The sequence below is a fragment of the Camellia sinensis genome, chromosome 9 (assembly GCF_055761805.1).
Source record: "Camellia sinensis isolate YWXY chromosome 9, ASM5576180v1, whole genome shotgun sequence".
Lineage (NCBI taxonomy): Eukaryota > Viridiplantae > Streptophyta > Magnoliopsida > Ericales > Theaceae > Camellia > Camellia sinensis.
The window spans coordinates 121,465,537-121,489,919 of NC_138969.1; the positions used below are offsets into that span (position 1 = coordinate 121,465,537).

At 34.7% G+C, this 24,383-nt stretch overlaps 1 protein-coding gene across 10 annotated transcripts in view; it reads left to right on the plus strand.

Moving 5' to 3' along the window:
- LOC114282669 (putative LRR receptor-like serine/threonine-protein kinase At1g53430) overlaps positions 1 to 24,383 on the plus strand; it is a 108,673-nt gene that overhangs the window by 19,174 nt on the left and 65,116 nt on the right. For all 10 annotated transcript variants that reach the window (XM_082887539.1, XM_082887541.1, XM_082887540.1 and 7 more), the window contains exons 3-4: positions 1,072 to 1,140; positions 1,343 to 1,414. In XM_082887539.1, the coding sequence (XP_082743665.1) occupies positions 1,072 to 1,140; positions 1,343 to 1,414 (141 nt within the window). The remainder of the gene's footprint in view (positions 1 to 1,071; positions 1,141 to 1,342; positions 1,415 to 24,383) is intronic.

The following is a 24,383-nucleotide window of genomic DNA, read 5'->3' on the forward strand; positions in this document are numbered from 1 at the left end:
TACAATTCCACAATTCATTTTCATAGTTTTCTTAGTTAATTTTGCGTAGAGCACATGAAATGCAGACAATGTAGTGTAATTAGGAAAATTTTACATTCTAACATGGTTCTTATTGTTATGCATTTTTTTATGAAGATTAACTACTTTCACAAATTGTTACCATCGAATTTCAAATGAACTTATGTTGAGAAAAATAGACGATGGGAGAGCGCATGTAGTCTCACATCTATATTTCTTCATATACTCTTTGTTAGGTAATTTCACCAATTCATTTACCTCCATGAAAAAATAATTATTTTTTTTAATGAAAAACCTCTCAGCTTGATTGGTTTGATTTTCAAATTAGGTTTCCCCTTCTTCTTTTTCATCTTTTCCCCAAAGAATCTACAAACGAATTTAGTGAATAAAATGAAAAATTAAAAAAATTAATCTTTTCCCGTATGATTCTCCCATATTTTGGGAAGAAAATAATTTCTTAAGATTAAAAAAAAACTTCTTTTTGTATTTATTTTCATAAAGCCAGTTACTATTATTAAAAAAAAAATAAATAGAAAACTTATCCTTAAAAGGTTGGAAACATTTTGGAAAAAGTCGATGGAAAAAGCTAACAAAAATAAGACAAAAATAACGTCTAAAAGTTAGTCAATTTTTTGTTTTCAACATTATTTTTCAAAAAGAATTTATTGTTTTTAAATTTTAAGATCTTCTAGTTTGGACCGACTTATAAAGTATAAACAAATTGACTCAAAGTTCAACCAAAAAAAAAAAAATTGCTAAAAGCAAAAACAAATATGTCAATTTATAAGCTAATCAAAGTACCATTATTTTGTATGACATGATTTAGCTTATTATTACCTTTAGACCATGATGAACTCATCATGCACATTTTTGTACCACTGAACGGTCTCAGCTCCATTGAACGAGAAGACTATGAAATGCATGACACATATGGCGTTTGATGTAACTTTTGATTGACAACAATTCTTTCTCTTCGTTATTTATTTCTTTTCTTTTTTCCTTTTTTCTCTTTCAGCAGTGACAATGAAATTTTATTTAATTTTGTTGCCACAGATATCTGGATGATAACAGGTTTAGTAAGATTCCATCTTGGTTACAAAATTTGTCCATGCTTTCAATTATGTAAGTTGTGTAATCATGTTGAAGCCTATTTAATTTCAATTTACTTTTTAAATATATTTTCCCTACCTAACTAAGATCATCATTGTCATGTGTAAAACCCTAACAATGCTATGGGTAATAAAAATGAACATGTTAGGGTAATTTAACATTTATGATGCATGTAAGGTTTTATACACTAACATTGCCTATCTATGATGAACAGTGTCCTTGATGGTAACTTACTGGGTGGACACATACCAACTTTCTTTAGTCAAATGAAGTCGTTGGCCACTTTGTGAGTTTGCATCATAACGTCTTTTTCTTTTTCTTTCATCATATAGGCTGTTTTGCATCATTCATTGGTTCAATATCAGCAAATTAAATTCGAAATGGTCTATCTTTTTTTTATTAGTGTTTGCATTTAAAGATTACCTCATCTATCTATCTATTTTCTATGAGACATTCTACAATACACATACTCTTTCTTTTTTTTTTTTTTTTTTTTTTTTTTTTTTTTTTTTTGGAGTGGAATGCACAATATATCTGGTTATAATTTTTTTGTGATCTTTAGTTATGAGTTAAGTAATGTATAGTTATGACTTACTATAATTGTTGAAAATATTTTTTAGTTATAAGTTATTATGGTTTATGATCATGATTATGACCTAACGAAGTTATTTTTTTATTATGACTAGTGGTCATTAGTTGTGATTCATTGTGGTGTTTTTAGTTAGGAATGAATGTAACTTAGTTATAAGAGGAAGTGATGTTTACATATATATATAACCCAAAAAGCAGCGTCAATTATAGAATTTTGGTCATACAACATCCAATGGGAAATGAGGTAATTTATTACCAGTCAATGGGAAGTTTTCAAACATTACATCACAATTGGAAGAACCAAAATTAATTACAAAATATGGCATCGTTTGGTAGAATTATGAAATTACCATGGTCACTTTTAGTTTTCTTTTACAAATAACCCTAGCCACGTCTTCCGTCACTGCCATCACTTCCTCCATTCTCCCTCACTACTCCCAACCGCCTCTGCTCACCCTAGTCCTCTCTTACCTATTGTGGCCAGCCCTACCTCTTCTTCATCCACAGCTGCCACTCTTCTACCTATTCTCTTGATCTATGCCACTCATCTACTCACTTTCACCAACCTAGACTATAACCACCAAACCCAGCACCCTAGTCGATATCCAAGCCAACTAACTGGATAACAAGTAGCGATTAGGATCCATTCAATGGTAGTATAAACAAGTGTGGCTGGTACTTATAAAGATTTATGCGCATTGGAACATATTCAATTTGTTTACAATCGTTGAATTGAATAGCCAATTATTGGGCAGCAATGGGTGCAAAATAGTTATTCATAGTTAAAAAGGTAAATCTAGAGATATTTGAAGAGAGTATCTATCACATAACAAGTCCACAAAACTCCTAAGAAGATGAAACATCCATGGGTCATGGGCAGTCATGGGAGTTAAGAAAAAAAAAATGTGCAGCTTCTTGAAATGCAAGAGACACTAGCACCATTACTGGAACAACAAATGCGAGAAAGAAAAGGGAAACAAGTCAACACCTGAGAAGGAAAGAAATATCACGGGTCGTTGTAAGCAATCACAAGCCACTGCAACCTAAAAAAGCTTTAGGAATCAAATGTTTGTCTCAAAAAGTGAAAATTTTGTTGTAAAAAATATTTGAGGACCAATTCCTGTCATCATGAAAGCTGTCATTTAAAGGTCATCCCCAAAGTCAAAGAAAATAGCTTTTAGCGATAGAATAAAATGCACTTGTAGGGATAACTTAATTTGGTGCCAAAAAGTTTACTTTTTGAGAGAAAAAAAATGGTCTCAAAAGAATAGTTATTCATCACTAAATGTCCAATTTTATTGTTAAAAATACAACATTTCATCCCTAAAAAATTATTTTGTCCTTAATTTTTTGTCTCAAAAACCTGAATACGTTGTAGTGAGTAGTTAAAGCATTGCGTCTATAAATAGAAGGCCAATTAAAGCAGAAATGAACCTCTAGACTAAAAATTTGGACTTATTGTTATATTTTCTTAGTAGTTTTTCTCACTAGTTAGGAGTGGATTCAATTCTAATAACCATAGGAGGAACTTCAAAGATATGAGTAGAAGTAGCAAGCTAGTGTGATCTTGAAATTGTATTGTTCATTCAATCAATTCTAACTTTGCTTTTAGTAATTATGTTGTTCACTAATTCAATTTCTTTTCACTTTATTTCCTTTTACTTTCTTTTTACTTTTAATTATGTATTACTTGTCCTCGATGTTGGCACATTGAGACAAAAGAACCGTTTAGACATTCATCTAGTTTTTAATTAGCTTAGGTTTAAATCTAAAAAGGTTGTTCAACCTTTTCTACTCTGTCCAAATTATAATTACGTCATTCAAAGGCATTTCAAAGCCAACATTTTTTTTGGCACACCTGATAGAACACACATTCTAGTGCTCCATGACAAGGACAAAGAGATAATAAGAAGTTATATTTTTAACAATGTGCAAGATGTAGGGAGAGAACCAGAGGTTGCTATAAATGCCTTGAACATGGAAGTTTCCTTAAAATAATAATAGATACGCTAGTGATAATGTTGGTTAGTAAATTCATAACATTTCTAACCTAAATGTGGTTTCGAACTAAGTTTTATTCTAGATAGGGCCAATTATAAAACAACTTAGCCAACAACTAATGAGTTATGTTAATAATTTGGCAACTAATTTGTTGGAGAGGTAACATCCCCTTGATCACCATTTCTCCAGATTATAAAGAATAACTTTTTTTTTTTTTTTTGATTGGCAAAAAGAAGTAACCTTTATAGATGGAAAATCATACAAGATATGAGATTACATCAAATAAAGGGAAAGAGTTTGGTGAGGAACCAAACCCGAAAGGAAAAAACAGAAGAACAGATCACAGACAAGAGAACCGAAAACAGAACAAAGAACTAAACAATGTAACAAACCAACAGATTAGCAAACCTTAGACCACCAACAGACCAACAGAACCAACAAATGTAACAAACAAACCACCAGCCCACAAATTTCTAGCTCAAAACAGATTAACAGCCCATAGCAGAACACCATCGACCCAAATTAACAACCTACCAGCACTCCACCTTATATCAGTTCAGCCTGTACTTTTGCTACCATTAGCACGTAACCACAGCAGTTCTGCACTCCACATTACAGCAATTCATCAGAGCACTTAACCACAGCAATTCTGCACTCCACATTACAACCAAACACCAACACAAATACACCAAGAGACCAACAAACTATTAACTTGATTCTTCCCACAAAAACAAAAACACAAATACACTAATGATCTTTCCCACAAAAACAAATACATAGATACCCTGATGATCCTTCCCACACTTAGATTCTTCTCATACCACAACCTCAATAGCTTGGTCTTTCTCATTCTACAAACTCAGAAAAGTCATTGAACTTCTGTTTTGAGCTCCAGACAATAACCCAGCCCTTTTATAAGACCAAAATGCACCAGTCTAGAACTAGAACCTTCACCCTCCATTCCTGATACAATATTTCACCTGAGGCAGATTAAAGGCCAAGTCGTTGATGGAGAAATCAACCTGGAGTTTCGATGCTTTGAACCACATAGCAACTCTAACCTTCACTAATTCACACAAAGTTTCCAGATTTGGTTGGGAACCATTAAAAACACAGTCATTTCTGTGCTTCCATGTGGTCCAGAGAGTGGCCAAAGGGATTGCCATCCTGATTTTCTTCTCCAGTTTCTGCATTACACACCCGGACCACCATTCCAGCAAACCATGCACCGATCCTGGAATCACCCACTGCAATCCCCACTAGTGGATAATATTTAACCAAAGCAGCCACACAAAAGGGCAGTTAAGCATAATATGTTCCACAGATTCAACCTCAATATGACAGAAAACACAGACAAGACTTGCATTGCCTATGAGAATTCCAATTCTATGAAGGAAAGAAGATGTTTTAACCTTACCAAGCCAAGCTAACCACCCGAAAAATTGCACTTTTGGGGGCGCAAAGTTGTTCCAAATTGAGGCAGCCACTGGAATTACATTTCCCAGAGAAGATTCAGACCATTTATAAACAGAAGAAACAGAAAAGAGCTTCGAGGAGTCTGCGCACCAAAGAAGCTCATCAGGATTGGTATTGTGCAGTGTTGGTGCAGTGCAAAGCAGACATGATAATCTATAAGCTTCTTCCTCCTCCCAAACCATCAAAGATCTTCTAAATCCCAGGTTCCAACCACCATCCTATGCTCTTCTTTCAAAAAACACTCTAACCACACCATCTTTATCATTAGATAATAAGAAGAGCCTAGGAAATTCATCCATTAAGCAAACATTACCCACCCATTTGTCCTTCCAAAAAAGAGCTCTTCTCCCATCCCCCAGAACTATCTTAGAATTATTCATATAGAATTGATGCAGCTCTGAATTGGAATGAACAACATGAATTATATCAATCCAAAGTTTTGAACCTCTAGCAAGCAGTTTTGGGAACCATCTACCATCCACTGGCACATATTTTGCACAGATCACTTCTTTCCAAAGCGAATGATTCTCCGCACGAAATCTCCACCACCATTTTAATAGTAAACACTGATTCAAAGTTTTAATCCTCCTCACACCTAACCCTCCTAATTTCTTATTTTTAGTAATCACCTCCCACCAGACCATGTGAACTTTTCTTCTAAGGTCAGAGCCACCCCAAAGAAAAGTTGATTGCAATCTCTCAATCTCCTTAGCCACTCCAATCGGAATTCTAAACAAAGATATATAATAGATAGGTAAAGAGGACAAAACAGATTTGATTAGAGTTAGGCGCCCGGCAAAGGATAGCAACCTTCTCTTCCAAGAGGACAATTTCTGTTTGACCTTGTCAATAACAGGTTTCCAGGTACTCCTCCAGGTAGGATTTGCCCCCAAAGGTAGTCCCAAATATTTGAGAGGCAACTTTTGGTTAAGACAATATAAAGAATCAGCAAACTCTTGCACTATTTCCTCATCCACCCCAACACCACAAATGACACTCTTGTGATAGTTAATTTTCAAGCCCGAAGCAATCTCAAAACATCGTAGAATTCTTTTGATGTTGGTCACCTCCACTCTATTTGCACCACAAAACATAATCGTATCATCCGCGAATTGCAAATGCGTGACTCTAAGGCCATTAGAACCCACCTCAGCCCCTTTAATTATGCCCAACTCCTTAGCTCTACTCAGTAAAATATTGAGGCCCTCTGCAACAATGTTGAATAAGAATGGTGACAACGGATCTCCTTGTCTAAGACCTCTTTGTGGACAAAACTCAGATGTTGGTGGCCCATTAACTAGGACAGAGATCTTGGCAGAGGAAACACAAGCTCTCATCCATCTAACCCATCTAGATCCAAAGCCAAACTTCGACAACATATCAAATAAAAACTCCCAATTAATCGAGTCATAGGCCTTTTCAAAATCCAACTTAAGCACCAAACCTTTTCGGTTAGACCTCTTCCACCCATTCACTATTTCATTAGCTATCAAAATCCCATCTAAGATATTCCTTCCCCCAAAAAACGCTGACTGGGCCTCACCAATAATCTTGGGCATCACCTTTTTCAATCTGTTAGCTAACACCTTAGCTAAGATTTTGTACAAGGATCCAATCAAGCTAATAGGCCTATATTGATTCAAGTAAGAAGGACTTGAAACTTTTGGAATTAGGGCGATAAAAGAGCTATTAATTCCACCAACCAGATTAGCATTCTGATGGAACTCCCTTATAAACTGTAATACATCAACCCGCACTATTTGCCAACATTTCTTAAAGAAGGACATGTTGAACCCATCAGGCCCAGGAGCCTTATTCCCATCACAACACTTTATAGCATTCCAGATCTCCTCCTTTGTAAAATCTACCTCCAATTGTGCCACAGTTTGAGCACCTCCTATACTCTTGAAAGGGCCAGACAATTTGGGACGGACTTTCCAGTCTTCCGAAAATAGCCTCATAAAGTGAACTAGAACTGCATCTCTAATTTCCGAAGGCTCTTCAAGCAACATACCATTCATTGATATTGAACACAGAGAATTCCTACTATTTCTGCTGCATGCCATTATATGGAAGAACTTAGTGTTTTTATCCCCTTTAGCTGCCCAGTTCAAACGAGATTTTTGTAACCAAATCCATTCCAACATTTTACTTAACTTCCAAACTTCACCCCTCACTTCCTTTCTTCTAATCAATTCTGTATCAAGTAATGGTCTTTCCTCAGCTAACAAATCCAGCGAATGAGCCTCATCTTCCACACTTTTCAATTTTAATTCAATCCTTCCAAACACCTCCACATTCCACTTCTTAAGAGCCTGTTTCAGTGCCTTAAACTTCATAAGGCACTTGTATCCTGCCCATCCTGTCACACCAAGTTCTGACCAACTTTGTTGAACAAAGGGAATGAATTTTGGATGTAGAATCCAAGCATTAAGAAACCTGAAGGGTTTAGGGCCCCAGTCCCTCTCATCCTCCATTAAAATAATAAGACAGTGATCAGACAACAATCTAGGAAGTCCCCATAGTTTGAAAGAAAAATTCTGCACCCATTCATAATTAAGCAAAAATTTATCGATTCTGCTCCATTTCTCCCTTGCTTGAGAGTTACACCACGTAAACTTCCTCCCTAACAGAGGCATATCTATCAACTCTAATTGATCAATCATGTTATTAAAATCCCTCATTCCTCTATCCCTTCTTGAACACCCTATTCTTTCTGAAATACTCCGGATTTCATTGAAGTCCCCCCCCTCCAGACACCATGGCCCCATAAAACTAGCTTTCAACCTTACTAGAGAGTCCCACGTCTCTTTCCTTTTGCCCACCTCATTAGGACCATACAAATTTATGACAACACAATCAAAATTGGAAAATAATGTACCTGATAATAGGATGAAATTTTGTGTACTGCAGCAAGCCTTCAGTTGAAATACTTCAGGGTTCCAAATACATAATAGTCCTCCAGCTCGACCAATTGCATCTACACCCATATAATCAAAATTATCCCCAGGCCACATAGACCTAACCAAATCAGAGTCCACTGCTGGCTTCTTAGTTTCTTGAAGTAACACAATATCCACTTTCCTATCTAAAAGACTTTTCTTGATCCTCCTCCTTTTTTCAGGTCTTCCAATTCCTCTCACATTCCAAGATTGTATCTTCATGAGTATGAAAGTTACTCTTAAAACAGCTGGATATAACAGACTAGCTTTTCACTCCTTCCTTCTTCTTAGCTCTCTGTTTATCTTGAGCTTCCAACTCCTCTAACTTGCTCAGCACCTCCTCTTCTTTATCTTCACATTCTAAACCCAACGCTTTACCAATTTGTATAGAAGCCTCTGCCTCTGATAACACTCTCCGACCTCTATTATTTCCACTTGCCATGGATAATGAAATGGCCGCTACAGCTGACCTGAAGACAGCTCCTTTCCTCAAGTTTAGAGATGATGCCTCTAATCTCTTGTTGACCCCAAACTTCCCCTTAGTTTGCTTTTTCTGAAACTGAATTCTTGATACTGCTCTTTCTTTTGCCTTCAATTTCACCTTACTAGCTGGACAAGAGGGAACTTGTAATGAATGAGCCGTATAAATAGATGGACCTTGTGGGTTGTAATGTTGAATTTGAGCCTGCCAAGCAAAACTATGGGCCGACCCCTCAAAGCCATGTTGAGGATTATTATAATGAGACTGAACCAGCCCATCAGATGTAAGGGCCGGCCCAGCTAGACCACCTGCTAATTGGGCCCCATTAAGATCCACTTCAAGTTGGATACCTTGCCGATTACCAAGTGACCCACTCAGACTTCTGATGAACCCCGAGGTGTATACTTCAGCGTCTACCCTACACCTATCACCATCATCATATTGCTCATAGCTCAACCCTACCCCTGCTGGTTGACTTACGCATGCGCCACCTTCCTCAGACCCATCCTTTATCATATCTGTTTCAGAAACAGCAGAGACATCACTCAATCTATCAACCCCGTCCAATTCATCTGAGTTGGCAAGTAATTCACTGTTCCCCTCTCCAACCACCTCATCTCTTAAGACTTCTTTCTTGCCCAGCTGGATATCCACATCATTATCTTCTACCTCGTGCCTACTGTTTATGTCTGAAAGCTGGTCATCTGCAAGTGCCTCTGGAATTTTCTTCCCTGCGTCCTTCCATTCGGTGGGTTGAGATGTACACTGATCAGATGTTGATTTAGAAACTATTATTTGTTCCTCACAAACCCTCACTGGGTATAATGTACCTTTGCACTCCAGATATATGATATGATTTATAGACTCCATACTTGACGTGGCTATCTTCACCTTACCACAATGAAGCGAATTAAGCCGAAGTGTATCCTCATCAATGGCGAGCACTACACCCCAAGTTTCCCCAATGCTACTAAATATTTTAAAGCTCCATAAATTCAGCGGGACTCCATAGCAGCTAAGCCAGACAAATCTTTCTTGTTCAATAACCAACCCTTGTCTCCATTCTTGGACTGAATCACAGCAAATATTGAGCCAATCCTGCATTCTCTGAAGTTTGGCCTTCATATCTGCAACTGATTTGAATGAGAGAACCATATCTCTTCCACCCCCCCATCTGACCGTTACTTCCCCAAATCCTCTCCTAGCAATGTCCTCCTTAAAAGTATCCATTGATGAGGATGCTTTTAATCTTATAACCACACTTTCATACAACCAACCATTACCTTCCTCATACGCCTTAATGGTTCGGATTGCTTTTGTTTGAGCTCCTTTGCCACTCACAACCTCAGCAAAAGATCTGTTCCTTTGATGACCATCAATATGTGTGAGATTAGCAGCTATGGCTTTTCTAGACTGTGGTACTTGGTTCGGTCTGGGTTGTGGACCAGACGCTTTTCCAAAATCTGCCATCTTAACTCTCAATGCTCTGTCATCACACCAAAGCCCATGTGCCTTTTGAACGGCTATGTCAGCTGCTACAGAACAATTATATCTTACAAACCCAAATCGAGATCTTGTCATCTTGCGTCTCTTATTTGGGATGAAAACATCAATGACTCTCCCATAATTAGAGAATATGTTGTGTAGCCCTCTGGATCCCATGGATTCTGGAAGATTATCCACAAAAATAGAGTGTATATTTGTGACTGACTTACTGATCCACTCACGCCGACCGCCATGCCGACGAACCACTGGTTGCCATCCTCCACCTTCAATCTTGTTCATGGTGTAGAGTTTCTTACCCTTCTTAGCTCACAAGATGATTATGACACTTGAACTCTAAAACAACCCAATATATACAAGATTTGAGAGTAGCTAAAAGGTCGAGATCATAGAGAATAACTTGTTACCATTTCAACAAAGAATGAATGGACCTTATAGAGAGCATCATTGCCAATATATGGTTAGAGATGGCCAACAGAAAAAAACCAACAATCTAGTATCTCTTAAAGAAGAATTTGTGATCTTGAAAACCCACGAAAATTTTATTATAAGCTAATGCCTCCAATGGAATGGTATAAGAAAAATGACTAATTACCCTCCACATGAGCAAAATTTGGGAGGAAATGATACTATAGTAAGACTATCTATGAGGTTAGCAAATAATCAAGCATTCAAACAAGGACTCGAGGGTGGGACAAACCAATTAGGCAAGTAAACGAGAAACCAAGAATGATGGAAAATATTCCACCTCCAGTGCTCGAACAACCACCAGTGGTTGTAACACCTACCTTACCAATAGATAAAATTGTTGGTCTCATACAAGATATTTATGGAACTATGGCTTACAAGGGTACAATCTCTAGTATATATAAGACAATATGTTGAGTAGGTAAATAGGTTATATGAATTCTTGAAGGGATTTAAATTTATTACTTTATTCTTAGGAAGTGAAAACCAGTCAACCATTGAACACATTGAAGGTTCACTGGACAATGAGGGAAATTTGAAAGTAATGATTGCTTAAAACTTAGAATATTCCTTATTTCTTTGACTAGAGCAACTTTCACGTGGTTTACTTGTTTGTTGCTATAGACACCCTATTTTTGATTGGCCCTACTACTGGGGGGCTCTAACTCGAAGCTCCCGATGATGAAAGCAAAAACCGTTTTAAGCACATGTGATGGATGAGGAGAGACAAACCTTCCTACACCTGTTTTGGCCAAAGAGTTTTCCAAACCTTCAAACCTATATTTTTTGAAATGCTTTTAAGGCAAGTGGTACCTTTTCGTTCATTTCATCCATTATTAGCATTATATTTCCAAAAGCTGTTGACCTATTTTTCAGAAAAGAGAGCTTAGAAAGTCGGAACTAATGAGAAGACAGGAAGACCTTTTGAGAAAAGTAACGCTGAACAATGCTTGGTCGGCCGGACAAATTTAGAGAAACACGACAAACAACATGGGTTAGAGTGAGCATGTTAGGACCACTTCAGTCCTGGTAAGCACGCCCAAACCGTTCGTGCTTTACCATATAATTTTTTGAGAAAACACGACGAACCACTCTTGTTCAGCCGTACAAGTCTTGTCAGACGAATGCCAGCTAACGTCAGCCAAACAAATTTCTCATGAGGTGTCTCCTGGCATCTTGGAATATGCCATTTGAATCTTTAAGGATCAAATGGTATATTCTAAGCACCCCAAGCCCTTTTAGCCCCCTTCTCTTAAAGGATTAAGGGTTGGAAAATTTGACTAGTTTTAGTCAATTTGGTAAATTGATTGAGGGAACCCAATTTAAACTAGTTAACTATTTGAGTAATTTAATCAATATGAGTGAGGATTAGAGAGTTTTGTGAATAATGTTTCATATACATATACACTTGGACTACTTTCTGCATACATTTGCTTGGAGTTTTGGAGCTAGAGATCTTCACTAGCTTGAGGGAGTTTAGATTGGAGCTTGTGACTAGGTTGGGCCCTATCTCTACAAGCCTAGAGGAAATCCTTACTTCCATTCTTGTGTTTCTTGCATCTTCCATCTCTTTTTCTTTCTTGTTGTGTAACGCACCCTGCATTTCTCACAAGAGCATGCCAAGACAAACACAACAATATACCCAAAAAATCATCTTTCTCATTGAACTAAGAGTTTAGATATTACAATTCATCATGTACATTCCCACAATATCTGGGATTCGTATCCCAGTTCAATGAACTAGATGGCCTTACGAAATATAATCCTCTAGGGCATACAACAACAACAAAATAATTTGATAGTCATGTTACAAAAATCCCAATTTAAAATAACAAAACACCCATGAATCAACTTTTTTCCAAAAGGAGCTATTGCTTATTCCAATCGATCAGTGAGGTGGTTACTTCATCATTTCCTGAAAAATAAAATAGGGTTGAGCTATATGCCCAATAGAAATACATTAAACCAAGTATTTAATCTTTTGAGTAAGCCCATGGCATTATTGTAACAAGATTGGATGCAAAAAAAATTTAATATCTATAATAGCCATTTATTATAAGAAAGGAATAACCACCATCAAATATTTATCTCACACCAAGCATCAAAATTCATAAAGGAAAACACACCATGAGTCCCTTGTAAGAGTCCAAATTAACATACACCTTTTTGTTTAAAAATCATCCCCACATTTGCCGACTATTATACGGCAAGACATGGGCACCCAAGAAAACCATCCGTTTTTCCATTTTTGCCGACTACAATACAGCAGGACCTGTGGACACCCAAAAATATTTTTCCCACATTCATCCGGCGATAAGCCTAGACAAGGTATTTGGGCACCTTTAACTTTCCCCGCACAGGTATTAACACAACTCACTCAATTTCAAAAAAAATAGCTCTTACCCGGACTCATGTTCAATTCACACTTTCACCAAAGTTCCATTCAAATAACCAACAATCAACGCAATATGAGATAAGGAGAAATATTATATTCAAGCAAATCCATTACCAAATCCCAATTCCATGGCAACAACAATACTCACGAGTTTCACCATGTCATTATTTGTCCTATAATCGGAATCTAGGAAATTCTCAAATAAATTTACTCATTTTTGCTAAATTTTCACGTTAGGGTTTTGACTAAATTTGGGGTTTCTCTCCCATTCTTCACATATAATTAATTTCATAATCATAACACACCTATTTCGTAAAAGATTTGAGAAATTTCAAATAAAAGTTGGGTAGAAGGTGTTGTTTATACAAAATAAGAGTTTAAGTCAACCTAATCACCAAATCAAGTCTTAAATCACACTAATACCATCAATGTCTCTTCAAAATAAGAAAATACTAGGTTAAAAGTAACCCTACCTCAAAGAAGTGAAAAGAAACTCGGAGAAGCCCAAAGTTGATGAAACCTCGAAGCTCTTGGCTAAAAAGAAAGCTCTTAACATGATCTACAACCTTTCTCAAAGGACCCAGGTGAGAAGATACTTCTAGGTGAGTAGATCTAAAGATCTAAGTGGGAAAAGTTGAGTTTAGAGAGAAAGAAGAGAGACTCACAGTTTGAGAGGAAAAAGAGAAGAAAAAAATGAGAGGTTTTGGGTCTAAAGATCTAAGTGGGAAAAGTTGAGTTTAGAGAGAAAGAAGAGAGACTCACAGTTTGAGAGGAAAAAGAGAAGAAAAAAAATGAGAGGTTTTGGGTCTATTTATAGTAGCAAAAAAATAGCCCTAAAGTCATTGAAAGGAATAAGTCCAAAACCCCTCCCTTCCCCTAAAGTAGGGCCCAATTGAACGCAAAAATCAGGAAATAAACATGCAGGGGTCGACTCTTAAGACAGTGGTATCGACCTTTAAGAAGAAAAGCTGAGACACTAATGTTTGCTACAGCCAAGGGTCGACCTTTGGAACTCTTGGTATCGACCCTAAATTTTAACAGCTAGTTCCAGATTCAGCAACATACAAGAGTCGACCCTTGGAACCAGTGGTGTCGACCCTAAAAACCAGTAAAGATACCAAGAATAAGGCAATGAGGTAGTGTCGACCCCAAGAACCCATAGTGTCGACACAAAAACAGAATTTCTAAGTTCCCAACAAGTCTAAATCAAATTGTACTCCTCCAAAATCAAGATACAACAACTCCAAAGACTCCCAAAAGAAAATAAAGGAATTAAATACACCCTCCAACAGATTAAAGCATACAAGTGTTGCATGTTGGAATTTTCTTGAGATCATTGTTGGGTTGTTACTGATAGTTTAGTTGGATTCTCTCTTCTTCTACCCCTCTCTGTAACTAGTGAAGTCTGTATAACGACTTTGGCCAAGTCCAACTTGTTTCTTCTTAATTTGTTATGGGTTAGAAACCCAGGTACAGTTTCCTCTATGATAAAAGATTGGATCTCTCCTTCTGAACCTCTTTTACATGAATTTGAGTAGCTTATACTCATTTTCACAACTAGAAGGAGAAGAACCTCTCTCTCATCATTAGAGTTTTCCTCGTTTGTTATTTTGATTGATTTTTGTTAATATAAAATTCCAGACAAGGTTTCCTCCATAAGAGTAGACCGAATCTCCCCTGTAGTCACTATTTCATGAATTTGGGTACTTTATACCCCTTTTCATGTGTTAGAGGGAGATAATCTCTCTATCCTCGTTGAAGCCTTCTTATTTCATCATTGTCTTGATTTTTGTTGATATAGAAGCCCAAGCCAATTTTTCTCCATAAGAGTAGACCAAATCTCCCCTCTCGTTACTATTTCAAGAATATGCGCAGCTTATATCCCTTTTCATGTGCTAGAGGGTGAGAATTTCTCTATCTTCATTGGAGCCTTCTTATTCATTCTTTAATTGTTGATTATTGCTAGATACAGAAACCAAGGCATGGTTTCTGTAATGCCCCGTATTTTATTACTTGGATAACCTTACCAATATTCATTAATTAAGTCCATTTACAAATAAAATTTCATCCTTAGATGAAATGATGAATAATTAAATATACATATTCCCTCTTGTTATACAACAATGACATTTACATACAAATAAAAGAAATGCCCTGAGGCTTACAATAAAAGAGAGGACACTACTTTTTACAAAAAAAATAGCACTCAACCAAACAACAAATGAAATAGTACAATCCATCATTACATTACACTTATGAAATGGTAAAAATCATTGTTTGATTTTCAAATCCGAAAAGCATTCTCGGTACACATATACAGGCAGGGGGTGAGCAACCACTAAGCCACCAAGCAATCTCATATTAAAACATTAAAAGATATGAGGGTACCAAAATACTCATACATATATGTGAAATCATATCATGTCAAAACCATATGATTTTATTGCATAATCTCTTAAATCCAATTTATTTAATTAACCACAACAAGTTAACTTAAATAAATAAACATGTTTCAATAGCAACATGATATCCTTTTCAATTCATTCAATTATCTCATTATCAATTGAATCAAATAATCAAACAATTCATCAAATCTATTTTATACAATCTTATGAGATGAATGCATATGTCATGTCATGCTCAAAATATTTTTCTCATCTTTTGAAAATCTTACGCACAATGCCATTTTGAAAACACATTAATCCAACAATTTCAATAAAATTCCAAGATGGTAAATACGACTGAGGTAATCCCTACGCTGGTATTTGCAAGTAGACCATACAAGTATTACCAATTTGTCATTTTTACTAGTATTAACTAGAAGGCTCGACACCTGTAATCTGTCATTTTTACCAGTATTAACTAGAAGGCTCGACACTTGTAATCTGTCATTTTTACCAGTATTAACTGGAAGGCTCGATACCTATCATCTACACCACCTTTCAAGACTTACCACCGTATTTACCCCAAAATCATTTCATGAACTTGTTTCCCAACATTCATTTCTCAATGCAAAGTTTTCAAATCAAATTTCAAAGTTCATCAATATCAAATAAATTGATATGCCAATGCAATGATTAATAATATAATGCAATATTTCTTCCACTTTCAATACTTCTACACAATATTCCCATTGTGATCAAAATTCTCATTTCTCATTTCAATATAATTTCTTAAGATGAATATAAATACTTTTATTCCAATTCATTTATGGGACAACAAAATTCCATACTTAGAGTAATCTCAACCATTTAATCACTTGAAGACTATACTAACATTTTGAACAACAATTTTCAAAACTTCAACAATTCTCATATTCCATGAAAATCATCATTTATATGTAAATAAATAACATTTTTTCAAACATCCTTTATTTTGATACACAAAATAAATATAACAATATCTTTAACGATTGTCAACATCTTTCTTAAAAGCCCCCAATTTCTAGGTTTTCTCACCAAAACCACTCATCTTCATTTATTGAAAGAAAGTCACCAAAAACGTCTCTCTTCAATCCTCATAGTTCAAAACCCTCCATTTCTATTTTAAAAAGGACAAGAAAGTAAACCCACTTTCAAAAAAATCTCTCATCTTCTTGAATCAACAATCAATTTTCAAAACAAATCAAAGGATGATTTCGAAAATCATCTAGATCTTGCAAAAACGTATATATAGCTCAAAGGAAATCCCTACTTATTAAATATTACTATTTCCATTCTACTATGTCAAAAGTTATGGTATAATCTCAATAACACACTTTTAACCATAACGGATATAATTTTTTAATCAAAACTAATTTAATCTACTAAATTAGTAAGTTTATTATATTCAAAAAAATTTCAAATTAATAATACCAAACCTAACTTCACATGCCTCATCCCTCAAATATAACTATATTTCAACACAACCATTTTTCATGCCAAGCCATTTAAAGAGGTAATATTTTTACCAAATTCCTTACCAATAACAATTTCACAACTTTTTCTAAAATTACTCAACCAACATGATATTTACATCAAAAATTATGAAATATGTCCAATAATAACATTTTTAAGGTTATGAGTTTGAAAGTCCACATTTCACATTTTTATTTTCATAAAAATGAACACAACTTAATCATCAACATATCATCTTTTATAAAATATCATGAATATAACATTTTTAGAGTTTTTAATCCCAAAACAACTCTATAATTCCTACTTAAGCATTTACTCCAAATTCCTCAACATTAATTTATTTTTCTCAAAAATAAATTCCAAATCAAAGATAAAAAAAAAATCAACTTTATATTTCTCAAAATAAATCATTTAATCATAATATGATGTAAATACAATCATTTTAAATTTTATTTTCGAATTTCTTTGCAAAATTATCAACACAAAATGATTTTTCTAAATCAATCTCAAAATGCCAATATTCTTAACATTTTAACATAATTTTTCTTTCAAAAATTACCAAACAAAAATCTGAATATATATATATATATATATATATGTATGCAATACCTCTCATAATGATATATTTTCTCAAAATAACACTAACATAGTTTTAATGTAAAAATATGAAGAAAGTCCCTACCTCAAATAATGAAAAAGAGCGGATCTGGAATACAAATCTTGCCCGATCATGAATCCGAGACTGCCATTGTGAAAATCATGTTGAGCTCTCCGACTTTCATTTACAACACTTTTGTAAAATCTCACTCTAAAAACTCTCACTCTGAGCTCAAAGCTTGAACAACTAAGAAAAATAAAGAAAGAGGAAGAGAGAGAGAGAGAGAGAGAGAGAGAGAGAGAGATATATATATATATATACACTCTGCCAATCAACCAAAAATGAAACGAGAAGAAAGGGAAAATAAAGAAAGGATAGGGAAAGATGGAGAGAAGGGCAACCCACGGGGGTTACCTTCCCAAAAATAAATTGGTTTCCCAAAAATATAATTTTTTTGTAATAATACCTTTAAGTTTTATAATGTAAATTATAAAATGATATAATTTTTCTCACAACAAAATATAACATTTTTGTACACCACAAACTATAATATTTCGCTCACTATGAAATATGAACTCATTTCATTCACTATAAAAATATAGAACTTTTCACCATATGGTACCCACCATAAATTCAACTTTTAAATATTTATTATAATCTCATATAATAAATAATAATAAGTTACCAATCACATAATTAAAAGGGACCAAATAATTAAACATAAATCATAAACAAATTCAAATTCAAATTAAATTGAATCTAAATCATAGGTCTCACCCATAAGTCAAACATGGTCCAATTATATACCAAAATAAACCCAACTAATTTATCTCAAATCATGGTCCAAACACCCAAAACTCAATTTCAAATTCTGCTATACATTAGACCGAACACCGATCAGTCCGCGAATTTTCATAAAATAAATACTCATCAATAAATTCTGAAATGTTTACCCAACGTGCTAGATTCGTATGTGAATAACATATAAAAATTTCATAATTTTTTGAGATCAGAGACTATTTTTAAAAAATACCAAACCGAACTGTTTTCGTACAGAATTTACACAGCAATCAAATTTGAAAATTTGCTCAATTAAATTATGCATTAACAATTTTTTTTTTTAAAAAAAATTGGGTCATTATGGTTTCCTCCGCGAGGATAGGTTGGACCTACCCTCCCGAACGTCTTTTCCATGGGTTCGAATAACTTATATCCATTTCCATGAGTGCGAGGGTTAGGACCTCTCTATCCTCGCCAGAGTCCTGATTATTATAGAAATATTAGCTCGTATATCTATCGTGTGTGTTGGGAAGGATTTCTCTTCCCCTTAACCTTATTGTCTTTTCCTATTTATTTTACCTCATTTTTATTTTCCTTTGATTTTTCATACTACCATCATAATATTCACATGTTTAGCTTCAGATCATGCATTCGAGCCCGGATCATCATTTTTCATTAAATCGTATTATTACGTAGCGTGTATAAATTCGTTGTGTCACATCTCATCTTAGTAGCAATCGGGCTCGTAGGATTCATTTTGTGTGTAAATATAGCATTTGGTAGAAACTCGCATCTAGGATCACACATATATTTTAACTATTTATCTTTATTTGTACTTGGCTGGAGTACTTGGTAAGTATTCTTGTTATTTCCTTTCCATCTCATCACTTAGACTTGTATCTAGGATCATGCATTGTTTCTAACCCTTTACGCACATGTCATGGTGAAGAGAAGTACTAGGTGAACCTTCTATTTCTATGCATCATCTATGTGTGATTATATCTTTATCATGTCTAGCATACTACACCATGCGACTATATGCTTATGTGATATAAACTCTGTGTTTGCCCTCTAATTGGAGGCTTTATTGCCTTAGTTGGAATAGTTCAAATCTTCCCTTTTGCAAGTTATCTCACCTCCTCCTTTTTCTTTTCTTTTCTTTTCTTTTTTTTCTTTTTTTTTTTTTTGTGGCGGTCTAGTTGCATCAAAAACTCTTTTAAAATACGAGAGATTGAAAAATTCCAAAATAGGTGGTTTAGTCTATATTTATTTGTTTCACATAATAATGTTAGCATTAATAACTGGGTTACATGTTCATATTGTGTTAACGAATTTCATATCAAGAATTAGTAGAGGTCGATCGTTGATAGAGTGAGTGAATGTGCTTAAAAAATGACATTCCCTCATCATACCTAGACTCTCGAGCTGAGACACTTTGGCAATGAAGGATCATGGCCTTCAGGTACGAGTCAGGGTTTTCTATCCTCTCCAAAAGATTAGATGACGACTCCATGTCTCATGTTTGATCTAGATGTAGCACTTCCATATGATTGGTAGATTTTCATCAGATATGCTAAGTCTAGACTATCATCCGTGTCTCATATTGCACCTTGTTTACTTGAGATATTGGAGGAGTGGCCAAACCTCTAGCTATTAGGAAAAAGGGATCCCACAGTTGCGAGGATTAGTCCAAAATTGTCAACAATTGGAAGAAATCTTCCATATGTAGTTTTTCCAATCAACACTTGAAGCATAAAAGGATGATTTGGCAATGAAGCTAGAAACATTATCAAAAAAAGGCTTCACAATTGGCAATGTGCTTAAAAAATGACATTCCCTCATCATACCTAGACTCTCGAGCTGAGACACTTTGGCAATGAAGGATCATGGCCTTCAGGTACGAGTCAGTGTTTTCTATCCTCTCCAAAAGATTAGATGACGACTCCATGTCTCATGTTTGATCTAGATGTAGCACTTCCATATGATTGGTAGATTTTCATCAGATATGCTAAGTCTAGACTATCATCCGTGTCTCATATTGCACCTTGTTTACTTGAGATATTGGAGGAGTGGCCAAACCTCTAGCTATTAGGAAAAAGGGATCCCACAGTTGCGAGGATTAGTCCAAAATTGTCAACAATTGGAAGAAATCTTCCATATGTAGTTTTTCCAATCAACACTTGAAGCATAAAAGGATGATTTGGCAATGAAGCTAGAAACATTATCAAAAAAAGGCTTCACAATTGCTAGGTAGAAGATTGATGTTAACTTCAAAGGTCTCTAGATATGAAGTTTTATCATAACAACAAGAAATAAACGTTTCTTCTTTTACGACCTACTATAAGAATCCTACTGCGAAGATTGTTACTACTAAAATTGTTAACAAAAAAAGCCATATACATGTGAAACATAGTTCGAAAGGTTATTACGATTGACCAACAATTTAAGAATTACATTCTTAAGAGATATTCCTTCATTGCCTCTAGAAAATATGTGATTAGCATTCTGTCTATAATGTGTTGCTCAAAAGGCAATGAAAGGCCAAACTTTGGTTGATTTCTTAGCAGATCGTCTATGTGTTGAAAAATCAGAACCATAAAAATTATGATTTGATAGTTTGAGAACAAATCCAATGATAGGAATAGGACTTGTAATTTGGTCTTCAAAAGGAGTAAAAACCAAATATGGGGATCCATAATTAATGAGAAATCAATTAGTTAATGCCTTTAAGTGCTATAGTAAGGCTTTATTAGCATATTATATTGCTTCATTTCACCTTCTATCAAGGTTTAAACAAGTAAATTTAACTTACATTTGAAGACTTACAAATAAAGAAGCTAATGAAGTGGCTTTGAATGGTTCAATATAAAAAATTGCACCTGAACATGAGAAAGCCATTTGTTTATCCTTGATTAGGAAAAGATTAATTCCACTACTAGAAGGAGGATTTCCAATGGAAACACATACAATGAAAATAAAATAAGATAATACATAGCCCATTATAGAGTACTTGGTACAACCAAATGCCAAATACAGTAGAACAATTAAGTTAAAATCCATTACATTCATTCCATATGATGGGCAGTTGTATAAGAGAGGTGTTGATTACAAGTATCTTATATTCATCATCTATATGGCATGAATATATAGTATGTAAATCAAAAGAGGTTACCATTCAATACAAAGAAAATATTCACAGGCTTACATTGAAAGAAAAAGGGATTAACCCTTACAAAAGAATGGCGCTTAGCCTACAAAACAAAGTCCCTAGGCCAACAGATCATTAGGACTCCTCTAGCTCATACATATATTTTCACGCCAAGTCATGACCCTGGTGCATTATCAGTACTTGAAAACATTTCAATAATGTTAGATATACATATAGTTTAGTAGGCCAATCTTAAATACAATTAATATGTCTCTGCACATGTATATGAGCATGATGCTAATATATATAATGCTTAAAATCTATTTTCCAATCTTTGTAATTATGATTTCTAAATCTCATAGTTTGTCACAATGTTTGTAACACCCCAAAAATATGAAAACTTTAATGAATTGTTATTTCTTATAACCATTAGTTATCTCTCATTAATTATGCAAAAGCTTATAATTAATCTCAACCATTCGATAATTAAATCATGCCAAACCAGTATTTCATTCATAGATGTCCATTATAGATTTACCAAATAAAATCACATACTTTTAATACATTCATTGATCCTAAAACATGAATTTATAACATGTGATCTAGGAAACGAAATCTAAACTAATACAAGTTCTTTCCTTAAAGGCTACCAATTTCCAGGGCCTTCCCAGTTACATCAAAAGTAGGTCATAAACCCAACACATCAAAGCCCTTGGCTATACAAAAAGTAAGAAAAACAAAACGAGCTTCAAGCTCCAAAATCCTCCCAAGTTATCACCTTGGCAAGGCATACTGTCAACACCTGAAAAGTTATTTCCACACAAGGATGAGCATAAAACCCAGTAGAGATAATCCTAATGATATGTATGATGTTTAATGATGTCATGCTGTGAATGCAAATGAAATGCCACGTCAAAACGTAAGTTTTCCATTTTGAGATTTAGATACCATGCACTAGTACCAAGACCATAATTCAAACGCTTTTCATTTCAATAGAAAACATGGCAGTAAATACAACTCTAGTAATCCTTAGCTGGTGTCTGTAAATAGTCTTATAGAGCACTACCAATCCACTTTACTAGCCCTTAACTAGAAGGAATTTGGAAGCTACTCTGCGTGTGTTTTTGGACTTTCACCATGGACCAAAAGCCAAATTAATACATCACATCTACATCTCCTAACCAGATTCACCATGGTATTTACTCCTTTGTTTTTTTTTTTTTTTGGGGGGGGGGGGGGCGCTAAAAAATGTTACAATTGTTTTCTTGTTTTGAGTTACAATTGCTTTCAACAAAACCATTTTCAATAAGATTGTCAAAATACGAAACAATGGAAATCCATGATCTCATGATATGTTCAATATTATGCGTGATTTATAAATATTATAATTTGCCTAGTTCACACGCAGTTTTCTACAACACGACAATGTTATCCTCTATCGATAGCTAAAACAATTATCTCTAATTTGATAATTAAAGGTAGACAACAATAGTATACAATCCAACACATTCTCAACTTTCTCAAAGCTATATGATGTTTCCAATAATCTCAATAATTCAAATGTATTCAACAATCATCATTTCTCAAGAGTCTCATGACTATCCTCAATCAAATTTTCCTTTTCAAAACTCTACACTTTCTAGGTTTTTAAGAAAGCTTGGGGGTTTCCTCTCAATAGATAGTATTGCCGAAATGAAGTTGGTAGGCAACTGTGTATAATCAGAATCGTAGAGGTGCTAGTAGATTGTAACTCCTCGAAATAATAACAAAAGCCCATCTCATAATATTCCTTACAATTGACCAATAACATCATATTTTAAATTCCATTTAAATCATCGATCATACAAAAGATGACATATGCTTGTATACATTCATAAATCCAATATTTTGAATCTGTAGCATATGACATGTGTACAAACATTGATATAAAAGAAAACCCAAGCAATTATATTCCTTAGTGGCTACATCTTTCCAAGTGGATACTTAGGTACATCAAAATGAGTTCAACTCAATATAATTCAAGCCCAACGCTTATACAAAAATAATTACATCAAATAAACAAACAAAAAAAAAATCTCTTGGCTCCAAGTCCCCCCAAGCTATGTCCTTGATGGAGGCAATCATCAGCACCTGAAAGTTGTTTTCTACACAAGGGGAGCCAAAACCCAGTAGAGATATTTTAACACAATATATGAATCTTAACAAAGTCATGAAGTAGATGCATATGCATGCCAATTGTCAAAGGTTTTACATTTTCATCTCAAAATAATGCAATGCCATATCATATATCAATTCATGAAAATGACCTTTTATATCAGAAAACAGGGCAGTGGATACAAAATACGGGGAATCTCTAGGTATGTGTCTGCTAGTAGACTATATTAATACTACCAAAGTCATTTTACTGGTACTAACTAGAAGCATCGGCACCTAACCGAGCGGGTTTCTAAAATTTCACTAAGGGCACACAGGCCAACATAATAACCACAACCACACATCCTACCTAGATTTGCCAAGGTATTCACTCATTTTTCTCAAAACAATACATTTTCAATGTTTAAGTATGAATCAATAGTCAATGTAAGATGTATAAGTAATTAGTTTGAATTCACCCAATCCTCATGCAATTTCTACAACAATCTAAACTATTCTCGCCCGTTAGCCCAAAATAGATATTTCTATTCAACAGATAATTTTCAACAAAAGATATAATCTCATCATTTTCAAAATGGGAGTGATATTACATATCCAACTCCACCATTAGCATCAACATGCACATTCGTTCCATTCTTTCAAGCGTAACATCATTTTCTATTTTCTTTCACAAAACCGAATATCCAAGATTTTAGAACAAAACTCTTTTTACTTTCAAAATTAATTTTAAGTAAAGAAATCCATCATTTCAACATATCTCAACCATTAATACATCCCCACAACCTTTTTGAAGAACCCATTTGAAAACCTTTGTTTTACATT